Source organism: Miniopterus natalensis, chromosome 15, assembly GCF_054644295.1.
Source record: "Miniopterus natalensis isolate mMinNat1 chromosome 15, mMinNat1.hap1, whole genome shotgun sequence".
NCBI lineage: Eukaryota > Metazoa > Chordata > Mammalia > Chiroptera > Miniopteridae > Miniopterus > Miniopterus natalensis.
This window is the reverse complement of record NC_142095.1, coordinates 40,426,782-40,451,601: the sequence shown is the minus strand read 5'-3', so window position 1 is coordinate 40,451,601 and position 24,820 is coordinate 40,426,782. Positions and strand designations below refer to the sequence as shown.

The 24,820-nt window shown below is 35.4% G+C and overlaps 1 protein-coding gene across 12 annotated transcripts in view; it reads right to left on the bottom strand.

The window, feature by feature from the left end:
• Positions 1 to 24,820, bottom strand: part of SLMAP (sarcolemma associated protein) — a 128,314-nt gene that overhangs the window by 45,357 nt on the left and 58,137 nt on the right. For 7 of the 12 annotated variants that reach the window (XM_016205511.2, XM_016205516.2, XM_016205513.2 and 4 more), the window contains exons 2-8: positions 22,628 to 22,775; positions 14,113 to 14,185; positions 9,124 to 9,160; positions 7,159 to 7,221; positions 3,447 to 3,542; positions 3,115 to 3,186; positions 546 to 686 (exon numbers count right to left, since the gene is read on the bottom strand). In XM_016205511.2, the coding sequence (XP_016060997.2) occupies positions 546 to 686; positions 3,115 to 3,186; positions 3,447 to 3,542; positions 7,159 to 7,221; positions 9,124 to 9,160; positions 14,113 to 14,185; positions 22,628 to 22,775 (630 nt within the window). Of the gene's footprint in view, positions 1 to 545; positions 687 to 3,114; positions 3,187 to 3,446; positions 3,543 to 7,158; positions 7,222 to 9,123; positions 9,161 to 14,112; positions 14,186 to 22,621; positions 22,776 to 24,820 lie in introns of all 12 variants that reach the window. The other 5 variants (XM_016205510.2, XM_016205515.2, XM_016205512.2 and 2 more) reach the window with 1 other exon arrangement.

Here is a 24,820-nt window from a genome sequence, read left to right as displayed (position 1 = left end):
TCAAAGGAATGACCTGTATTATCAATAACTGTTTTTAAAGCAATGAGAATCACATTTTGTTTGTAAAAGACTTAGAAAGGACCTTAGAGATAATTTCCCCTTTGAATACTTAAAGTTAAGACACAGTTTTCCTCTCTGGAGGATGGGTAAAGTAAGAACAATTGGTATAAATTCTCTGTCTCATACTGATTATCCTCAACCGGAAGAAAAGCAAACTAAGGTGACAACTCCCTGGAACATATCACGTCCCATTGTGGTGGAAGATGAATCCTAAGCAGAGTGCAAATAATAAGACGCCCTGGTTAGGCTTTTATTTCCTCAGCCACTGACTAGGGACCATAAGCACCAGAACTCACATGGTTACGTTGGTTATGTTGAGAATTCCTGACAATAAAAACAGTGTACTGCTCCTTCCCACCTGACAGACAGGAAATATTTCCTAGCTATATAATAATACCCAAGTTTAAAATGTCCTGAAGTATTAGCAATCTTATGCTAAAATTTAAAAACCATATTACTATTTAATATTTATTAAATTGAAATACCTCAACTTCTGAAAGTTTTCTAACCACTTCAATTTTCTCCTGAAGAACCCGCCTCAGAGACTCTTTGGCCGTCATCTCATAGTTGTGCTTATCCTCTTGCAACGCTATGAGTTCTTTCCGCAAACTATCTTCTGTTTGATTCTAGGATTTAAAGACAGTTATAATTATAGCCAAGTTATTTTTTTTTTTAGTATTTACCATTTGAAAAAAATAACACATTATGATGCTCTTTGAATTCTATATGAAGATACAGTAAAACCTTGATATAACGGACTAATTTGGGCAAGGGGGTGTTGTTAAGTCCGTTACATAATAAAGTAGGTTTTCCGAATGCATATGTTAAAAAATTGACAAATTAGTTTACCTGTTTTTACTTATGTAAACATTGTTGTGTAATTAAAAGTAAGTATGTATGAAAAGTTTAATTTCGCAAAGTTTTCTGTATGTATGAGTGTAATTTTAAATTTATACTGAATAGTTATAGTAAATGCATACATTCACAAGTCACCAAGAGTAAACAAATGCACACGGCTAGGGGGGGAATGCACACATGGGAACACTGGCCCGCACTCTTCAAAACTGCTGCAGACACCCGGCAGGAGTGGCTCAGTGGTTGAGCATCAACCTATGAACCAGGAGGTCACAGTTTGATTCCCAGTTGGGGCACATGCCCGGGCTGTGGACTTGATCCCCAGTAGGGGGCGGGCAGGAGGCAGTGATCAATGACTCTCATCACTGATGTTTCTCTCTCTCTCTCCCCCTCTCCTTTCCTTTCTCTGAATAACATAAAAAAATAAAATAAAGTAAAACTGCTGCAGAAAGTCAAAGTCCACGTGACAACAGAACCAACTACCTCGGGAGATGTGATGTAATCACGTACTAATCATTTGTTGAACACTGTTTACAAGCAGTGACTATTGGATTTAGATATGTAATAGTTGTAGATATCTAATATTTATTTATGTCAGCGAAATTACTATAGTGTTTTTCCCAATAGATGGCCTATTCACTGAAATTTGTGAATTAATAATAAACAGTAAATTAATAATAAAAAACAACCTGTTTAATTATTAGCAAATCTTGGTTAAAAGCATTTTAAAATTAACAGGGTGTTAATTTTCACATATGACATATGGATCGGAAATTTTGTCCATTAAATCCGAAGTCTCTTAAATTGACGTCTGAAAAATCACGGGTTTACTGTAGCTCTAAACATATATGATGTTGGCCCTGTATTAAATGAAGTTGTATTTAAAAGATGCATTAGTGCACTGGCTGGATAGCTCAGTTAGTTAGAGTGTTGTTCTGGTACACCAACTGCAGGTTCAATCTCCAGTCAGGGCACATAAAAGAATCAACCAATGAATGCAAAAATAAGTGGAAGAACAAAATCAATGTTGCTGTTTTTTTTCTCTCTCTCCCCCCTTCCTATCTAAAATCAGTCAATAAAAGGTGCATTGGTAAGTTATGCCTTTGCAAATATATTAATTCATACTTACAATAGAAAAAAAACACAAAAGAAATTGAGACTTTCTCTCAAATATACAAAATGATTTATCTATTTTTCATATTCTCTGCAAGCCACAATATTTACATTTGTGGATAAAAATAATGTATTACCTTCAAAGGGCCCAAGCATTTTAAAACAATGGTTAAAACAAAAAGAGTAAGAGCACCAGGTGGAAAAGCTGCTTCCAAGTTTGAGGCAGGAAATGTACAAGATGAGCCTGGAATGTCTTGTCTGATATGATAGCAGGAAGCTATCAGAGTCTGCTAGGGTTCTATCAAAAGGACTCAGGCGCCAACACGAAGAAGTTCTCATGGATCAAAGATGGGGTAACTTGTGCATCAGTAAGGAAAATCAAATGCAATAGGATGAAACACACTAAGTATATTTAAATTTAAGTTAGGGAAGAAAACAGTTCATGGTCATTCTTTGGTGGATGAGAAGGAATCAATTCATTATTTTGAAATCTAGTAAACGGAGAAAATCATTTATCCTGCTTTTCCTTAAGAAAATGTGCCTCAGGGTAACCAAATAAATGAAGAATGATAAAATTATATTACCATTTTTGTAACCCTTAATAAAATAATGGATCTAGGCAAGGATCATCAATGACTGCTAATATCTCAAAAAGAAAGACAACTTCTCATTATGGTACCTCTTGGTGAAAGTATATAACCACTCATTAAGTTGTTGGCAAAAAAATAACAACAAAAAACTAAACCTAAACCAAATCCCTAGATCAAACTTTCAGTTTATCGTGTGGGAGGGGGAGCTAGGAGAATGTTTAAGTAACAGTCCAGAATGAGAGAAATTACAGAAGACAAATGACCTAGGTTCTCCAACAAGTATTAACTGATAGAAAAAAGACAAAGAGTTGTACACGGGTATTCACTATACAATTCTTTCTACATACACATATGTTTGAAATTTCCTATACAGACAAAAGATTTAAAAGAATAGTGAAAATGTGTAATTGCTTTAGCATGTACTCAAAATGACAAAAAAATGAAGCTACATAAAAAATTATGCATTTTTCTTTATGTACCTGAGACTGATACCTACTTTGGAGCATGCCTGTAACTGGTTTCCCATAACTTCTAACCGTGATAAGAGTCTATCTTCATCTATTAAAGCCTGTTGAAGAAAAATCAAATATAAATAAAATCTCAGAGCAATTAAAAAACAACATATCAAAATTGTTGCTACTGCTAAAAAAAGAAAATCATAAAACTGACCAATATCCAGAGTAAAAAGCTAAGTTTTCAGTATTTGTTCTTTAGGAAAAAACTTTGCTTTTGCTTGCTACAAAATTTTAGTTTTAGTTTAATCAACATCTAAGGGATATTAAACTTAAATGCTTAAATGCTTCTTGAAAATAAAGACAATTAGAATACCTGCCAACTGGTATCGGAAGCCTCTTGAGTGATGGCTAGTAGCCGCTGAAGTGTGGCTAACTTCTGTTCCAACATCTGTTCCCGGTGTAAGGCCTCCTGATATAACAAATCACAAGAGATTCTAATAAACTCAGCATGATTCCTTTGAAGAGTAATCAATTTTTAGCACATTCTGAAAATACTCATGTTACATTCCACTTTATATCTTATTTTCAAACTTGATAAATCTACTTTGTAAAATATATATAGGCGATATCATTTTAGCTTCATTTTTTTGGGCTGCAAGTACTACCGTTAGGAGTGCTCTAGCAGCAACTTTTCTTCTAACAGAAAAAAAAGTCATCTTGTGTTTTGTTTTTTTACTCATAATTTACAAGAGTTACAAAAAAACATCGACAGTAGAAGAAGCCAACAAATGTTTTAATCTCAAATTTTATAAAAATCAATCAATCTACCCTGGCTAGTATGGCTCAGTTGGTTGGGCATCATCCTAGGTAACAAAAGGCTACCAGTGAAATCCCTGGTCAGGGCACATGAAGGGGTTGAGGGGGCTTAATCCCCAGTAGGGGGCGAGCAGGAGGCAGCTGATGATGGATGTTTCACTCTCACATCGATATTTCTCTTTCTCGCCCTCCCTCCCTCTCTAAAAACCAATAAAAACATTTTTTAAAAAATCAATCAATCCAAATCAACCAACCAACCAACCAACCAATCTCAGAACAAACTAATCAAACTCATTGCAAACTAAGTCAAAACAATCTGGTCAATAGCAAATACTTCTTTTTTAAAAAAATATATCTTTATTGTTGAAAGTATTACAGATGTCCGCGTTTTCCCCACACTGACCCCCTCTGCCCCGCCCCCACTCCCCCAATAGAAAATATTTTTCAATGGCTTAGCTGCATAGGTATGACAGCTAAAATAAAAATATCTTTTAATTTTTCCTGCTTAAAATGTTATAATATATATACATATATTTAAAAAAACAAAACAAAAACAGAAACTTCACTCCCAAAGCCTACTGCATTTTCAGGTGTTCTAATTGTCTCTGTGACTGTATACCACTTAGCAGCAATTAAATATGCCAAAAATAAGTAAGAGTCCAAGTGCTAATTCAATGTGATTAAGGGGTCAAGGAGTTATATAACTACTTTGGCAGCTGCAAAGAAACATTTTTACAGAGAAAAACATTGGCAAGTAAAGCCTTATCTCTAGGTCACTTGTTAACATTTGATAGTTGTTAAGAGGGTCTCCTTCACTGGAAGTCAAGGTGAAAATGCTCACATAGTTGTGGTTTTGGCACATCTTTAAATTTCACTTCTTCTATTTCTGTCATTACCTAAAGAAGAGCACTTACTACCCTAATGCCTCTGAGTCACCTCAACAGAGAAGTATATGCTTCTAACATAGTACTTGAGGTTTAAAGCATGCACTTATTGCTCTCCACATCCTTGATAAATAATGGTTAGGGAAAATCTCATCTAATTAGAGTTAGAGGTACTGTTTTTTAATATAAGTCAAAGTATAGATTAAAGAATGTAATAAAAGCCATCATCCTCAAAACCCACATTAAAACACAGCTTACACTTATAAGAGAATAGTTGCCAAGTTTATTTTAAACTTCTAAAACATTCCTAATATCCAGGAAATTACACTCATGCTGCAAAAAGTTTTACTTAAAAACAAAACCATCAAACAACCACTACTTCCACTAGATGGTGTAATTACACCTTTATTTATTTATTTTTTTACTCAATCCTACTTAAAGTTTCATAACTCCACGAACCACATCCTAACAGAAATCTAATACTTCCAGGAATGGACTTTTGGTTCTAAGGCATGAACTGCATCTATTCCAGTTTTTATTCAAAAGATTTACAATTTACATTAGAACTTTACCAATTCAAAAAGATGCATACAGAAAAGACAGTACAGTATAATTTAAAAGAACACTGAAAGATTATGCCTATGATGAGTACTCAAAAAACTGATAAAGTTAGAAAAAGTACTGGAGTGAGCCAGGGCATTAGAGTCACTGTCCATGATGACTAGTAACAATAGTGTATAGCCTTGGGAAATCGTTTTACCTATATGATCCCCACATTTCTCATATGAAAAATGAAGTTTGGACCAAATCAATCTCAAAGCTTATTTCCACCTCTCTATATGAGAGATCTAGGTCAATTAATGTGCCTTCCTACTTTATGGTAAACAGCTACTAATATTTATGGAATACATTTCATATGCTAGGCACTGTTTTAGTGCTTTAGATATATTCATTCATTTATTCTTCACAGTTGTGTAAGTGCTATTATTATATACATATCACAGATGAGGAAAATGAAGAACAAAAGGATTAAACAATTTTTCCAGCAGGTAAGAAGTTAAAGCCACAGATCAAATCCAGGGAATTCTGGATAGTCTATGCTTTTAAACACTCTACTAAACTGCAAGTGTGTAAAGCTGCTTTTCTATGCATTTATACATTATGCCCAGTGGAAGATCCGATTAATACAGTGATAATTTTATTTCCACAGATGTGTACATTCTTAACAGAAGTAGAACTATTCTTACTGATTGATTCCTACAAAAGAATGTAGGGACTCAGGATCACTGGGTTAGTCCTATTGTTTTAAACAAAAGGTAACTGAAGACCTACACATGTATACTGACTCACCCAAGGTCACAGAACTCACTGAGTAGCCGAAGCAAGATAAAGCCTCAATCTCTAAATTCCAGATCCAGGATTTTCCTTAACCACGCTGCCTCATCAGAATAATAAACCATAATCCAGCCCAAATCTACTAAAACCAGAAAGAAAATAAATAACATTTGTTTCCTTTTTAGAGATTTGTATGGCTCTTCCATTCCAAGTATCTGTCCTATCAAGAAATCTTTTTATAGATCCAGCAGCACAGCATAGTGTTAAGAGCAGAGACTCTAGCCCTAGTCAGTTTTGCTCTGTGGTTAGAGCATCAGCCTGTGGAATGGAGGGTCTCAGGTTTGATCCCAGGCCCCGGTAGGGGCACATGTAGGAGGCAACCAGTCGATGTGTCTCTCTTACATCTCTCTCCCTCTCTCCCTCTCTCCCTCTCTCCCTCTCTCCCTCCCTCCCTCTCTCCCTCTCTCTCTTCCTCCCTCCCTCCCTCCTTCCCACTTCCTCTGAAAAGCAATGGAAAAAACATCCTCAGATGAGGATTAAAACGAAAAAAGAGCAGAGACTCTGAGGTCTGACTGTCTGGGTTCAAATTCCAACTCTATCACATACTAGGTATGTGATATTGTATAAATTATTTAACCTTCCTGTCTCTCAGTTACTCCATCCATAAAACTGGGAATAAAATACATACCTTATAGGACTGTTGTGAGTATTAAATGAATTAATTACGTGAAGTGCAAGACTAGAGTCTGGCATGTAAGTGCTATATAATTAATTACTTGCTATTAATATCATATTAAGCCACCAACATCTCTCCAGCTTTAATTTTATTTAAAAGTCATCTATAGGTAAAGGAGTTTTTTCATTCCTAATTCTTTTTATCCTTTCTTCATAAGACCTATTTTTAATCCTTTTTTTACTTTGAAAAGATACTTATTTTGTATTTGTATCTAACCAATATTTCTTTACCCTACATTTGTGCACTAACAAAATCAAACCTAAGTTGTTTAATTTTGCTTTCAAAGACTAAGAATTCTCAAGATTTACTTTTACCTGTAGATACTGAGAAAGCTGGAATAGTTCCTGAGAGTACATACTTGGAGTGTTAGCAGCAACCTAGAAACAAAATGACATAGTGTCAACAGTCACACAAAATATTTATGAAAGACATTAAAGCCAAACCAAGTCCTTAAAATGCCTATTCACTGAAACATGCAAAATAAAAATTATTTTTCAAATTAATCAGTTCCTTTAGTTTTCAAAATATTTCTGCCCTGTATCTAGAATTTGTAAATGGTATTATATCATGCTGACCAGTTTGATTTTTATAAGCAGGGTGATGGAACAAGTGCTACTCATGAAAATATTCCTTATAAACCAAATCACAAACTTATAGCTACACAGCCTTTTCTTAATCCAGAAATAATACCTCCTAAATCAATAAATCTATCTGCACTTCTCCCCCTTTCAAATTTATATTTAAATAGTTCTTCAATATATTAATAAGTCACAATTCATTTAGAAGTAGCAATCTTCAAAATAGTATTTGTATGTGGAGATGCAGGGAAAGGCAGGACATGAAATACAACACCGTATCCAATGGTGAGAGGCAATAAAAGTAGTTTTGTCTGTCTTTTTTCCCCCCTTTAAACTATAGGTAGGTTTTAAGAAGAAAAAGATGGAAAATAATAGTGTTTAAACAAATAACAGTCAAATGCTTAGAACTCAAGAGTATAAGAACAAATACCTTCTATAATGGGTTTCTCCCAGGTGTGGAATATAAAACCACGGCATTATTCCAAACAACAACAAACAAAAGAAGGGCACTAAAAGGTTGCTGTAGCATTTACCCACACTCTCAACACTACCAAGCCTTGTATCTTAACTTATTCATGATCACATCACTACTAAATTACTAATGACCATTAATAAAAACAAACATTCTTGGTTAAGTTCAGAAAGTATATTTTTATTAATATGCTAACTACAAGACAGAGAGGTGGCATTATTTTTTAAAGTTAGTCCTAGCCTGGCCAGGCGTGGCTCAGTGGTTGAGCATTGACCTAGGATCCAGGAGATGGGGGTTTGATTCCCGGTCAGGGCACATGCCCGGGTTGTGGGCTAGGCAGCGGATCAATGATGTTTCTATCTCTCTCTCTCCCCCTCCTTTCCTCTCTCTGAAATCAATAAAGATATGTTTAAACAAACAAACAAACAAACAAACAAATAAATAATAAAGTTAGTCCTAAATCAGCAAGGCCATCATTTACTTCTGAAATAATTCTTGGTATTGCTGAAGTTCATGATTAACCACTTTTAGTTCTAAAAAAGGAATCTAACAGAGAACATCAGTTTCAAGCAGGCTTTCATTCTTTATCCAAATGGAAGAAATAAATGTAAAATATTTTTCCCAATAGTTTAGTTACTGCACTAAGAAAACTCACATCCACATTAATGTCAAAAGATGTTCGTGGTTTATTTTCTCTCACTATTTAGCAATGATATCTACAGTTAAATACACCATTATTTCTAAACAGAAGAAAAAATATTTTCTAACAAGTAATTATTTCAAATCAGGCTACAACCGATCTTCAAGAACAATAAAAGAGCAATGTCTATAAGTCCATATTGCTGTGTTATTTCAATGTTTAGGTACATGTTGAGTGAATTCTCTGGGCAGAAAGCTTTAACAAATATTTCTAGACTGAACTGTATTCCAGAACAAAGAGTAGTAAATAAACACTTCTTATCTCTGGCTAGGCACAAAACAAGTACTCCTAGTCTACACAGCCATTTTCTTGAGATAACAAAGGCTTTTTCCTAAGAAATATCCACCTTAAGTTCTCCAGATACTGAAGATCAGAAAACTACAAGAACTATATAGCTATATGCACTCTACAGATTTTGTTACAAAAGAGAAATAAGTTTCTAGGTAAAGCCTATTAAAAACAAACAGAAACATTTTCTAAAGCAATACAGCTGAGTTAGTTTGGAAAAAAATAATCATTGCCAACTTACTTTGTCAACAGGACTTGGTAATGGAGCATGGATGACACTGAAAAGTAAAATTTAGAATTTTTATCTAATTTCCGGACAACAGAGGAAACAGAGTATGACCGTACCAGAATATCTTAAACCTCAAAGTTGATATATATACTTCTAAGCACAAATTCAAAGTCCAAAATGTATTAAATGCCCTTTAAGAATCTTCTACTTAATAAGGGCTATGGTGAATTCCTTGGTCATAAGAATTTCTATATGAAAATTACCCATTTTCAATTTAAGAATACGTAAATTAAATTTTTAAAATTAAATATTCCTATACAGCAAGTCTTAAAAAGCGCAGTTCTACTGAAAATAAAGCTTTAATTTGGAAGCTTGTTCTAGTGGAAAACAACTTTAGCTAATCAAAGCAGTGGTACTACTCTTCTTCTCTACCCAGCTACCTCACATAACTAATAGCTGAAAGCTTAGATGTAGGTATGAAACTAAACTAAGTATATCCCTTTAAAGTTAAACAGTAAACAGTATTACTTGGTACTAATTGTCTTTTGGCCTTATAAAGTACTACTGACAGAGAGGCAGTATAGTAAAATAAACATGCAGGTTCAGAAGTTATACTGACTAGGTCCAAATTCTGTTTCTACTTACCAGCCATGTAATCTTGGGCAAATTTATAGGTCTCAGCTTCCTCATCCATACAATGGGAATAATCATAAACCAACCCATGGGATTATTACATTAAATGTGCCAGTATGAATAAAGAGCTTAAAACAGTACCTAGGACACAGTAGCATTTGATCACTACTACCACTCCCATGAAAACACAACAGCACCCAGCCGGGGTGGCTGCATGAACTAGGAGATCGAGGTTTGATTCCAGGTCAGGGCACATGCCCAGGTTGTGGGTTTGATCCCCAGTAGGGGGCGTGCAGGAGGCAGCTGATCAATGACTCTCTCATTGATGTTTCTATTTCTCTCTCCCTCTATCCTCCTTCCTCTGAAACCAATAAAAAAGAAAGAAGAGAGGGAGAGAGGGAGGGAGGGAGGGAGGGAGGGAGGGAACACTGCAGCTAAGGAAACCAGGGTTCCTATCTTACAATGTCCTATATGATATTGTATGTGGGTTGGAGGTGAGTAGAGAGTGCAAAGAGCAAGGATGCCACCCATATCCCCTACCAGTTGCTAATTGCTTCATATCCTAGAGGTCACTCTGGTGATGGTCACTCTGCTTGAAGGCTGACTGGGTAAAATCCCTAGATTCAATTAGTTAGTCATGTGTAACCTCCTGAGAAACTGATCTTTCAGGACTTAAAAAACAGAAATGAGAATTCTGATCCCATTGCAGTAAGTGCAAACATCCTAAAAACTGTTTCAATTCAATTAATTACAAATACACTAAAATGCTGAATAGGAAGGAATATTAAGTACCAGAACCCCCCTCCCTTCTGAGCATCTATGAAAGATATCCTATCCAGACTCTCAATAGGCCTATAAACCTTTACTTGCTTTATTTTGTGTCTGTGTTCCCCAGCACCATGAATAATTCACCTCTGTATTCCCAGAACCTATCAAAAGGCCCTAACAAAGCTGGTGCCTAATGAAGGTTTAAAAAATTATGTACAACTTTAGTTTTTCTTCTCTATTCCATAAAAATGAGGCAGACATTTTAAACATAAGTTTCTTTTTCTTGACTATACAAGTAATATATGATGATTATGGGAAAATGTGTGAAGCATGAGGAAATAAATAAAAATTACCCAATGCCAGTATGCACATATAGGAAAATGAACTTTAAAACGTCTGAATTGAAGCAAATGGAATTAATGAAGTTTTTTTAAATCCAATTTTCTTAGTGACCCAAGTAACAATTTTTCTGTCCTTAGGAATATCTTCACAATCAAAAGGCTGCCCGGCTGGTGTGTCTCAAGAGGTCACCAATTTTATTTCTGGTCAGGGCACATGCCCAGGTTGCAGGTTTGATCCCCAGTAGGGGGCGTGCAGGAGTCAGCCAATCGATGTTTCTCATTGATGTTTCTCTCCCTCTCCCTTACTCTCTCTCTAAAATCAATAAAAATATATTTTGAAAAAACAAAAAATAAAAAGGCTAAAAATCCAGCAACCTTCTATAAGTGATATATATTTGTATTTTATAAAAGTTATCTTGGATATGGGTGCATTCTATTTGACTTATGGAAAAAGTCATGTGCAACAAGAAAGGTAGAAAAGGAAAATCATTATTTAGTGTTAGGGTGGTGGGATTTGTTTCTTATCATTTAAAAGGTATTTGTAGCCCTGGCCGGTGTGGCCCAATAGTTAAAGCCTTGGCTCATGCATCAAAAGGCTGTGGGTTTGATTTCCGGTCAAGGGCATGTACCTGGGTTGCAGGTTTGATCACTTGCCCTGGTCAGGGTGCATGTGGAAGGCAACCAACTGATGTGTCTCACACTGATGTTTCTCTCTCTCTCTCTCTTTCTCTCTCTTCCACTCTCTCTAAAAATCAATGGAAAAAATATCCTCTGGTGATGATTAAAAAGATATAAAATAAATAAAATAATAAAATAAAATAAAATAATAAAATAAAATAATAAAATATAATAAAATAAAAAAAAATAGATAAAATAAATTAAATAAAATAAATAAAATAAAATAATAAAATCAATAAAATAATAAAATAAAATAAAAAATAAAATAAATAAAATAAAATAATAAAATAAAATAATAAAATATAAAATAAAATAAAATAAAATAAAATAATAAAATACAATAAATTATTGCCCTAGCCAGTTTGGCTCAATGGTTAGACTGTTGTCCCGGGTTTGATTCCAGCCAAGGGCACATGACTCGGTTGCAGGCTTGATCCCCAGCCTGCTCAGGGTGAGCGCAGGAGGCAACAAATCTTATGTGTATCTCTCTCACATCCATGTTCTCTCCCATTCCCTTCCTCCTTCCCTCTCTCTCTCCCCCCCCTTCCCTTCCACTTTCTCTGAAAAGCAATGGAAAAAATATCCTTGGGTGAAGATTAAAAAAAATTATTATTATTTGTAAAGCTCTCTCCAGATAGCTCAGTTGGTTAGAGCATCATCCCAATACGCCAAGGTTGTGGGTTTGATCCCCGGTCAGGGCACATACAAGAATCAACCAAATAATGCATAAATAAGTAGAACAACAAATCAATGTTTCTCTCTTTCAAATCTTCAATAAATAAAAATTATTTATACAATATAATAAAAATTAAGGAAGAAAAAGAATCAACTTTTTTAGAATTACTGAAGAACTTAAAAACATTCAATGCTATGTATACAAGGTACCTTAAACTCTAAGTACTCTGGCAAACTTAAAAGCATCTTGATTGCTAAAAAAAAAAATTAGATTACAATAAAAGAAACATCATGTGCTTATTATATACCAGGTATCACATGCCAAGCTCTTTAAGTACATAATTTTGCTTAATCCTCCTCATAAAATTCTTGCTAAATAGGTTACTATTATCTTCATTTTCTTTTTTTTAAGTTGATCTTAGAGATAAGAAGGGAGACAGAGAGAAACATCGATATGAGAAACATCGATCTGCTGCCTCCCCACACTCCCTGACTGGCGAAAGAATCCACCACCTTTTGGTATACAGTACAACGCTCCAACCAACTAAGCCACACCGTCCAGGGCTATCTTCATTTTCAAATGAGAAAAGGAAGGACTGATCAAGTCACAGAACAGGCCTTGAACTGAACTATCCTCTTCTAAAGACCATTCTGATCTTCCTCCAGCTCTAGAGACTTGCCTGTTCAAAATTCATCTTGTTCAGAAAGTCAGCCAGATTATGTACAATGAAACTGGCAGTAAATTTTAAGTGATGCTAATATTTAACGACATAAGGAAAACCGACCAGTGAGAAGGAAACAGGGCAAAGATGAAAAGCATTGGGGAAAAAAGAGGGATAGGGACACAATTCTCTGAAATAGATTTTGAAAAAATTCACCTGCCCTACTAGGTGAAGCCTGAGGACACAGATGACCCTTTATGCAATTGTTCAAAGCTTCTGACTAAATGAAAGGAAAACCTCATTATCAAATACAAACATCAAGGTCTTTAAGAAGCCATATTTCATTAGTTGATTAATAGTTACTCTTCTTTTTAAAATCTTAACTCTTGACTCATAAAAGCTAAATCACATTACAGTTCCCAAAGTTAATTTTATTTTTAATAATTAAACTATAATTTAAAATAAGAAACATGAATGTTTTAAATTTATAATGTTCTTTTTTAATTCTTATTTTATTGATTTTAGAGAGGAAAGGAGAGAGAGAAAAACATCGACCGACCACCTCCCAAACATGCCCCAACTGGGATCAAACCTGCAATCCAGGCATGTGACCTGACGGGGAATTGAACCCTCCACCCCTCTGGTGTACTCGATGACGTGCCAACAAACTAAGCCACATTGGCCAGGGATAAATTTATAATGTTTTAAAATTTCTGCTTTGCTTCAGATACCCTTGAAGCCAAAAATAGATAAATAAAAAATTGGTAGCTTCTAACTGAAGCATAATATATAATTCTAATGAACACAGACTATCATAGTACTGGAAGGGCCTCTCTCTCTTTTTCCTTCTCTCTCCTACTGACTAACTGCTTTGTAGTAAACTGTGCTTCTCTCAACCTCCCACCCTCAGATCTTTTTCTCTGCTTTTGAAAAATAGAAAATATTATGTTAGCTATAGAAACAAACTTCTAGCATATTCAAGGTTTTCCCCCAAAATAAAAAATGCTGAAGTTTAAAGACTGTTTAGTGTCCTCCAACACCTCATAATGATAATCTGTGAAAAGTATAAATCAAGCCCGGCCGGGGTGGGTCAGTGGTTGGGCGTCAACCCATGGACCTGGAGATCCATGAATTTTCCAACATTGTTCGAACAATCCTGAAGTATTAACAGTAATATCATCACCTAGAATATAATTAACTAAAGTAATTAATACAAAAACTTTATAGCACTGAATTATACTCACTCTGAGCGGAGTCGGGCTTCCATACCATCTGGTAGAAAAAGTTTTATTGTGGAAACAATACACCCATGGGTAACTGGTTAAAACAAACAAATAAGAATGGATAAAATAACTGTTTAAAAATATGAATCTTCATACCTCTTATATGTAAACATTTTATTCTTATATGTAATAACTTTCGGGAAAGAAAATAAATCTGGTGGATTAATGACAATATTTATTCCCCTGGAAAAACTGGTCCCTATGCATAAGAAATCACAAGTACAGGTAAAACTATGTTTAGAAAAGTGTCCTAACCTCCAATGCTATAACAAGTCAATAAAAGGTCAACTGAATATATGGAAGCACAATTGAGTGGGGGGAAATGGACTCTTTCCCCTATTCACCGGCATCAAAACTAAGTCCAACTCCTCCCCAGTTTAAAATTTAGCCCTTATTCCTAATTCTCCTGTCCCCAACGTGTAACTACCATCCACATCTCACAATACTCTAAAGTTCTATATACTACAACCTGAAATACACCATTCAATTCCCCATTTTATGAGTGAGAAAACTAAGTCCTCAGACAAGTGAAACTGCTTCTACAACTCTGCTATGAAATATCAGAGCTATTTGCTAGACTTCAAGTCTGAAGTTTCCAGTTCAGTATTTGAAGTTTTGGTTTTGTTTTCTTGGTGGTTATTTCTTCCCCCAAACATCTTTATATAGCTTTACACCCGTCATTATGTAGACAACTTTTTTTTTAAAGAAAAGAAACTTTTAATCCTCACTCGAGGATGTTTTTCATTGATGAGAGAGAGAGAGAGAGAGAGACAGAGGAAGGGAAAGGAAGAGAGAGGGGGAGGGAGGGGGAGAGGGAGAGGGAGAGAGACAGAGACAGAGACAGAGACAGAGACAGAGACAGAGACAGAGACAGACAGACATTGATGTTAGAGAGAAACAATTGGTTGCATATGCACCTGACTGGGGATCGAACCTGAAACCTGGGTATGTGCCCTGATCAGGAATCAAACATGTGACCCTTCAGTGCACAGGACAACTCTCTAACCAACTGAGCAGCTCTGGCCAGGGCTGTGGACTTCTTACCGTTGATTCTTACTTCCTATCCTTACTTCCTCCTTTTCTTTCTGAAGATTTCAAGAGACAAAAGCCCCTCCAAGTAGCACTTATACAGAGAGCTTACCTCCCTTTTATAAAAATCATCTGAGGACATTTTTTCCATTGCTTTTTAGAGAGAGTGAAAGGGAGGGACTGGGGGGGGGTGAGAGAAACATCAACGTAAGAGAGACATAAACTGGTCGCCTCCCACGCTCACTCCAACTGGGGCTGGGGATGAAACCCGAGACCCTTTGGTGCATGGGTTGACACTCTAACCACTAAACCACACTGGCCAGGGCGAGAGAGCTTCTTTTTGTCTGGGTTTCATAGAAAATAAAATTTTGGCTTGTTTAAAGGGCGACAGTTTTTTATTTCTCTACTGTTCAGATATTACTTCTTCCAGGGTTCAAAGAGTTAATTTATTTAGTTTACCAAACTCTAATTAAAAGCTAATGCAGGGTGATGAAAATACACTATATCATGATTAGAAAAGTAGTGGTTATGTGACTCTACATTTGTCAAAACTCACTGAACTATACATGTAAAATTGATGTAAATAAACTGTATCTCAATAAAACTGATTTAAAGAACAGAGCTAATGCACTTATAGAAGGGTAACTTATTAAGTAATCAGGCCCATGAATCATCAAGATGGCATTATAAACATGAAGTAATATGATTACTATGTCATCTGGAAATGCACATTAAATTTAAGTAATTTAGCATACTTTACTCAATATTAATTTTCATCACCTAATTTATTATATGAAAAGTGCTAACACATATCAAGAACCACTGATGAGGAAATTAAAGCTTAGGCAGAGTAAGGAGAGGTAATTGAGTCACATCAGAACAAAAAGGGCAGTGGATAACAAGAATGTTGCCAATTCTCAATCCTCGTATTAGGAGGAAGGTTGTAGAAATCTTAGTTAAGATGGGAGAAAGAATTTCTGTAAAATGGTGGATAAAGATTCACAGGACATCTTGAAATTTATTCAACCAATATTGGTGCCAGGTTGAGTGTGGAGTTTCTATAATGAAGACAGATACATTGTTCTTGCACAGCTTACAGTTTAATGAGGGAGACAAACACATAAAGGGGAGGGATGCAGTGTGTAACAGGGACATGGAAGGGTAATTGTCTGGCCTAGAAACACGTCTAGGTGAAGGAAAAAGCATGTGTGTACAATGGCTGGAAGGCCAGAAAAGGTAAGGTCTATTTTGGGGAATAAAAGTAATTCAGTGCAGTAGGGGCATAAAGCAAAAGGAAGATACCATTGACCTTGCTCTTAACAGGCTCTTTTTTCATAGGGGTTTAACCCAGGAACAGATACTGGTGAAGTGGACCTGAGCTGATGAGCTGATAGGAGTTACATGTGAAATTTGTGGAACTAACTGGTCCCAAACTTGCCAACAGAGGATTACTGTAATGTTGTGTGACCCAGAAAACTCATGCCCTGCCTGAGGGGTTTGTGGGTTTGGAAACAAAGTAGAGGTCAGCAGTTGGTTTGCTAAGGCTCCCATCCAGGAAGATCTGAGAGGTTGGCTTTCTCTGTTCCTCCCTTCCTTTAAAAAAAACCCCATTAGAATGTCATCCTATTTGTTTATAACAGCTATTTTTTATCTATAAGGCAGGTTGTTAGTACAATATTAACCAGTGAGTTTTCTCTTTTCACACTATATGAAAAGCCAAAAAACAAAATCAGCTTGTTTTAAAGAGCTTGGAAGGGAAGAGACACTAATATGAACTAATATGTTCAATGACAGGCTCGTATCACCTTTTAACAAAATCCAGACTTTATACACACACACACACACACACACACACACACACACACACACACACACACACATTTTTATACATTATATATTCTTTTTTAAAGTTTCCTTTCACACATACATTATATTACATAAATTTCATATATACTGGAGGGTTTTGTTTTTTATTTGAGAGAGAAAGGAAGGGAAGAAGGGGGGGGGAAACAATGATAGGTTGCCTCCACATGTGGGAACTGAACCCAAAACCTGGGTATGTGGCCTCACTGGGAATCAAACTTGCCACCTCTTGGTGTACAATATGATGCTCCAACCAACTGAGCCATACTAGCCAGGGCTACACTGGAGGGTTTCTCTGCAGTTTTATTAGCCCCAACCTTTTTAATTTGACTCCCTCTTCTTTAACAACTCCCTCCCACCAACAAACACTCCAGGATGACTCAACATTAATGACCTGGCATGCATTCTTCCATGTTTTCCCCCCATGTTCATATAATCATGTACAAACATATACATATACATGGACATACATAACAATTAGTGAGACTTTTTTAAAATAATGAAATTATTAAAAGTAATCATTTCTTCACTGACAATATATCTTATGGAAATCCCTGAAATTCAAATAATCCTATTCTTTTAAAAACTGTATAATGAGCAATTTAAAATTTATGCTTCCATTTTTTCTTGTGTACTATGCACACTGGTACAAAAACTCCTTTAATAGATCTTCACAAACAATTTTTATCATTTTAAGTGTCTAATTTTTATATCCTCATTATAAATATATTCAAAAGTACTATATAGTACTGTATTGCATGAATTCATGTTTTATGTAAATGATATTATGCCACACACATCCTTCTGCATTTTGCTTAAGATGTTTAAAATTTATCCTAATTGCCCTACGCAGTTTGGTTCAGTGGTTAGAGCATTGGCCCTCGGACTGAAGGGTCCCGGATTTGATTCCGGCCAAGGGCACATACCTCAGTTGCAGGCTCGATCCCCTGCCCTGGTCAGGGACATGCAGGAGGCAACCAATCAATGTGTCTCTCTCACATAGATGTTTCTCTGTCTCTGTCTCTCCCTTCCACTCCCTCTAAAAAGCAATAGAAAAAAATCCTCAGGTGAGGATTAAAAAGAAATAAAAATTTATCCTTACTGATACATGCAAATTTAGTTCAAACATTTCAATAGCTGTATAGTATTTTTGCTATTTTTAAAAAATATTAATATATTTTATAAAATATGCCTGGTAGTTTGCATGTTTTTCTTTTTTTCACAGTTGTATCATTTTAAAAATTTATCTTTACTGTTGAAAGTATTACGGATGTCCCATTTTCCCCACCATTGCATCCACCCTGCACACACACACACCCAGGCCTTCTCTACAGTACTGTGTCCTTGGGTTACGCAGATATGCATATGAGTTCTTTGATTAATCTCTCCCCACCCCCGTCTTCCCCTGAGATTCCTCAGTCTGTTCCATGCTTCTATGTCTCTGGGTCTATTTTGTTCATCAGTTTATTTTGTTCACTATATTCCACATATGATACTTGTCTTTCTCTGACTGGCTTATTTGCTTAGCAAAATACTCTCCAGGTTCATCCTTGCTGTCCTAAAGGGTAAGAGCTCCTTCTTTTTTACAGCTGCATAGTATTCCACAGTGTAAATGTACCACAGCTTTTTATCCACTCATCTACTAATGGGTTCTTGGGCTGTTTCCAGATCTATGAACATAGGGGTGCATAAATTCTTTCTGATCGGTGTTTCAGGTTTCTTAGGATATATTCCTACAAGTGGGATCACTGTGGTCAAATGGCAGGTCAATTTTTAATCTTTTGAAGAATCTCCATGCTGTTTTCCATAGTGGTTGCACCAGTCTGCATTCCCTCCAGCTGTGTACTAGGGTTCCCCTTTCTTCACATCCTCACCAGCACTTGTCATTTGCTGATTTGTTGATGGAGCCATTCTGACAGGTGTGAGGTGATATTTCATTGTCATTTTAATTAGCATCTCTCTGATGATTAGTGACTTTGAGCATTTTTTCATGTCTCTTGGCCATCTGTATGTCCACTTTGGAGTAGTGCTATTTAGGTCCTTTGCCCATTTTTTTATTGGATTGCTTGTCTTCCTTTTGTTAGGTTGTATGAGTTCCTTATATATTTTGGATATTAACCCCTTATCAGAAGTACCATTGGCAAATATGTTCTCCCATACAGTGGGCTCCCTTTTCATTTTGTTGATGGTTTCTTTTGCAGTGCAGAAGCTTTTTATTTTGATGTAGTCCCACTTGTTTATTTTCTCTTTTGTTTCCCTTGCCCCAGGAGATGTATTGGCAAACATACTGCTACAAGAGATATCTGAGATTTTGCTGCCTATGTTTTCTTTCTACTTTAATTATAAATTTTATTTTAGTTAGCTTTTATTTTCATCCTATTTTTTTAGAACTTTTATAACAAATAACTCCTGAACTTGATCAAATGCCTTTTCAACATCTACTGGTTATAGAGTTACATGCTTTTCAGCTTTAGTTTGTGGGTAACATTGATAAGATTTCCCCCAAATTGAATCACCATTGTACTCCTACAATAAATCCTGTTGTTTATTCTAGCTTCATTTCTAAATTGAATTTACTAATATTGTAATCAGAGCTTTTTATCTGTTGTCACAAGTGAAATTACAGTTTTTTGGCATTAATGGTATGCCGCAAGCTTCTTTAAAGGATTTTGAGAGCTTTCTACTTTTATCTCTGTTTCAATTATTTAAATTATATTTGAATTATTCGTTAAAGAAGATCAAATTCAGCTGTGAATGCCTCTGTCTCTGGTCAATCTTTAGTAACATTTTAGTCACTTTTAAGGAAATTGATTTATCCAAATTTTCCACATCTTGGGATAAATTTGCTAGGAAAATATTAAATTTACTCTAGTATTTTTCCTTTGCCATACATTGGCATGTAATAGTCTCTTAGAATTCTCTTATATCTTGTATCTGTACTTATGTCTCCTTTCTCATTCCTTATCTTGTATATTTTTGCTAGTATTTTTTTAACCTCATAAAAGAATCAAGGCTTATAAATTACCTATTTTATTGGATTTTTTTTTTAAAGAACCAGCATTTGGGTTTGTTTATCCCTTAAGTTTTTTATTTCATTAATTTCTGCTTTTTATGTCTTCTTCCCGGCTTCTTTTTTTAATTTCTTCTAAGTGCCAAGTTCCTTCATTGTTTGCCTTTCTTCTTTACTACTGAAGAAATTTAAGATTATAAATTTTTGTCTGAGTTAAGGATTTACTGTATTTTGGTATAAAAGGCTTCTTTTACATAACTTGAAATTCCCTTTTTGATTCAGGGGTTATCCAGTAGTGTTGTATAATTTTAGTATGATTTTCCAAGTGATATAAAGCTTACTTACCAAAGTATTTTTTAGTACAGGACAAAGTCTACCTTTCTTTTTTTTCTTTTCCTTTTTCTGGCATACGCTTAAACTGGTAGTACTCAACTTCTGACACAGCTGTATCTCAAGAGCCCACGCATAACATACGTCATCTTTTTGAAGCCAACAAATATTTTTAAAAACCCAACACTTAAATGATGAAGAAAATTTTCTTTCCTTAATTTCTTGAAAGTTAGTATAAAAAATACTTAAATTTTCAAAGAAGCCTGCAAGAATCTATGTTTCTGAAATAATATTGTACTAAACACAGTAATCCTGTCTCAGGATTGTCCTCTTAGCTTTCTACAGCATTTTCTAAAAAGAATCCCTTACAGCTGGATAGGGAAGAAGAGTGGGAGGGAGTTGGAAAAGAGTTGCATCTGGTAACAGTCACCCCCTTGGAGATCTGTATATGTTAGCACATTAAAAGCTCTGAAAGCTCCCCTTACCTTGGGTTAACTAAGATGTCCTAAATGTATTTGATTACCTTATTTTTTTTTATCAATTAGCACCTATTAATTCTCTTTGGGAAATGCAAGCTCAGGAGATAGATTCCTTGGAGAGAAAGACAGTGTAATCAAATTCTTTGTCTTCTGTGGGTTACTCACACCTGGGGCTCAGTTAAATGTTTGCTGAATAACTTGGTACCAGAAGAGATGTGATGTGGCAATGGCAGATGTTAGAGTGTCCACTGTAGCTGTTCTCATTATGGCAACACATAAGTTGAATTCTTTAATTAAGGAGTAGTAAATATTTTGCATCAAAATACAAACTTCCTTTTCTATTTTACAACCATAAATGAAAATTCCTAAAATGTGGCCCAACACAAATTCAAATATCAAAATCCAAATCTCTGAGGAGGTCAACAAAACCCAGTACAACTAATATCGTAGCCCTGTCTCTCTCACATCGATGTTTCTCTTCCTCCCCTCCCCCCTCACTTTCACACTCTCTAAAAAAAAAAAATCTATGGAAAAAAATATCCTCAGGTGAGGATTAACAAACAAAACAAAAACAAACAAACAAAAAACTAATACTGCAATTGCAACACCAATGAAAGTAGATAAAGTATACACACATGCACACACACCAGCATCACACCACTACCCAATCCCTGTGTATACTGTGTAAAATGTCAGAGACTCAGAGACTGATGACCTAGACTCAGAGTACGTTCAGAAAAATGAAAGAAGTTTGCCGATTGGTTTTACTGTCCATGTTAAACTAAGACAGTGGAATTATACTCTTCTGTTTCCTATTCATTTAGTTTTGTGATTCAGCCATATAATTTCACGGTCATAAGTAGAGTTGCTAGCTATAGCCAGAAAGCTTCAGAATTCTAAAAATATAGACAGTCTACATTTATTCAGCTAGAGAACTTCTAGTTTCAAACACTGAGACGTGAAATTTTATATCTGTGATAGGTACTATTAGCTGCTTTCAGAATTTTGTTTGGGGCAACAATGCATACACAACTGGAAGGGATAAATTATAATCGATCTATGTCAATCATGGATCTCCTTCTCACCTTTGATAGGTAAGTAACTTTCCAGGCTCCTTTATAGTTACAGGTAGCTATGTATGTGACACAGCCATGTGGCCAGTGAGACAAAAGGAGAAATCTGCTGGGAAGATTCTATAAAATTCTGTTCTTTCGACATAAAAAGAGAGCCACCCAGGAAAGCATTTTGTCCCCACCTCCTCCTTTTAGGCTAGAACACTGGTGTGAGGAAACTAATGAGTGGGGTTGCAGCAGTCACACTTTGACCATGAGGCAAAAAGCAAAAGCATAAGAAAACAACATGTTAAGGATAATAGCATGTGAGGACAGTAAGATCCTGGGTTTCTGATAACATCACTGAGTTAAGTGAACAAAGTCTGGACCTACCTGTCTCCACACTTCTTGTTATCAATAGCTATTCTTACTGTTTAAGCTCCTAGTGATTGGGTATGGAGTCACTGCAACCAACTGTTTCCTAACTGACACAGTCGTGTCCTATGTTTTCATACTGTAGTGAAGAATATAAATTACTTATGAACATTTCAGATTTTAAAATTTTATAAAAGGAACAGGGATATGAGAGACTTTAATCTTTCACTGCATATAATTGCTTCTACAAGCCCAAAATATTTTGTAACATTTAATGATAGAATAAAAAAATAAAGTTAAAAAGACAAATAATAGGAAAAATTGATCCATACCCGTACCTTTCCGTGTGTTCTCCGTCACATCTACCCCAAACTGGATAATGTCACCAGAAAGAATTTCACATGGTGGACTTTCTTCAGAGCCTCGACTCAATCTCTGGCTATTTATAAAGGTACCATTACTACTTTTAGTGTCTTGGAGATAAAACTGCAAAAATAAAATTAAAAAAAAAAAAAGCCAAAGATTAATAGTAATAATTCCAAATCTACATTTTAAAAAAGTACGTCCAATTGTGCAAACCACTGCAGGTGGATCTGTTTCAGCTAAGGTTTTCCTTCAATATATATAAAATTAGAACACTAAAAATGGCGATTTAAAATCGAGCTAGACACCCTGGCCAGTGTTCTCAGTGGTTAGAGCATTGGCCCTCGCACAAAAGGGTTGCAAGTTCACTCTGCCCCTGGTCCAGGCGCATTGAGGAGGCAACCAGTCGATATGTCTCTCTCACATTGATGTCTCCCTCTCACATCGATGTCTCCCCGGCCCCCCCACCTTCCACTCTCCCTCAAAAGCAATGGAAAAAAATATCCTCAGATGTGGATTAACAAAACAAAAAAAAGTAAAATCCAGCTAGACAAAATAGTACAATCTTTTTGGAAAACAGTATATAAGGTCCTCAAAATGTTAAACATAAAGTTAGCATATGACCCTGGAATTCCACTCCCAGGTACAAATTCAAGAAAACTGAAAACATATATCCTCACAAAAACTCGTACACAATATTCATAGCAGCATTTATTCATAATAGCCAAAAAGCAGAAACAACCTAAAATGTCCATCAACTAATGAATGGGTAAAACAAAATATCGTATATCCAAATGATGTTATATTATTTGGCAAATAAAAGGAATGAAGTATTGATTCACGCTACAACATGCATGAACCTTTAAAACATTACATTAAATTTAAAAAGTCAGTCACAAAAGACCTTATATTATGTAATTTTATTTATATGAAATACCCAGAATAAGCAAATCCATAGAGACAAAAAGTACATTAGTAATGACAAAGGGCTGAGGTGCCAGGGCATGGGGGGCAGGGGGTGAGAATGACTGCTAATGGGTATGAGGTTTCTTTTTGGAGTGATTAAAATGTTCTAAAATTAAATAGTAGTGATGGCTGCAAAATTGTGAATATATTAAAAACCTCTAAATTGTACACTTTAAAAGGGTGAACTTTATGGCATATAAATGACATCTCAATAAACCAAAATTGTGTGTGTGTGTGTGTGTAAGATAGCTACATGAAATTCTAATTCTATCTTTCCATCTCACTCTGACTTGTAATTTTCCTAGGATGTCTGTGTTAAATCAAAGGAGGTGTTGTTTATTCCACAGGCAAGACAAATGGTTTTAGGTAACACTTATAATTAATAGCTATCAGTTAGCTAACATACTTGATATCAGGACTGATATATCTTCAGTAAATTTTTGTGTTAAGCAGATTGGAGATACTAGAAACTAAAATAATGAAACCAACTATGAAGATACTACTTCCTGGCCTCCCAAACTTGCCTTTCATCACTTAGGTAATCTTCCCTCTTTAAAAGGGAAGGGATAGGAGAAAGCACAGAAAGCCATCTGTTTATCACCTACTTATCCTAAAAGAAGTAAGGAACAACTGGGATCACATACAATAGACTTACCAGGAAGAGAACCACCAATAAAAAAAGATGTACCTTTCATTTTGAAATTTTCTACACTCTCTAGCCCTGATTATTCTAGCAATATATTTTCACTGAATTCCTTCCTAAGGAAGAAAGGAAATAAAAAATCCCTAGTATTTATTAAAATACGTGTTACACCACCAGGCTCTCATTTAACCTTAACATTAAAGCTGTGATATAGATATTACTACCTTTTATAAATGAGAAAAGTGAGGCACAGGCAAGTATTTTTTCCAAAGGTCACAGAGCTATGGAAAACAGAAGCAAGGATTCAAATAAGAGAATTAAAAGGACCATCTTTCCCATTACTTCACACTGACCTTTGTTTCATTTATGCTTCACTCCTCCCACAGGCTCTCTTCCAAAATGAAATACAACAAAAGAATAAGTAGTTTGCAGAAAATATGAAAATGATATTTCTTCTCATTAATTCTTAGGTGACAATATAAAGGTCATCAGGTTGTCTATAAGTGACTTACTGTTTATAACTCAAAAGAGACTGTTACTTTGGATAGCAGTCTGTATA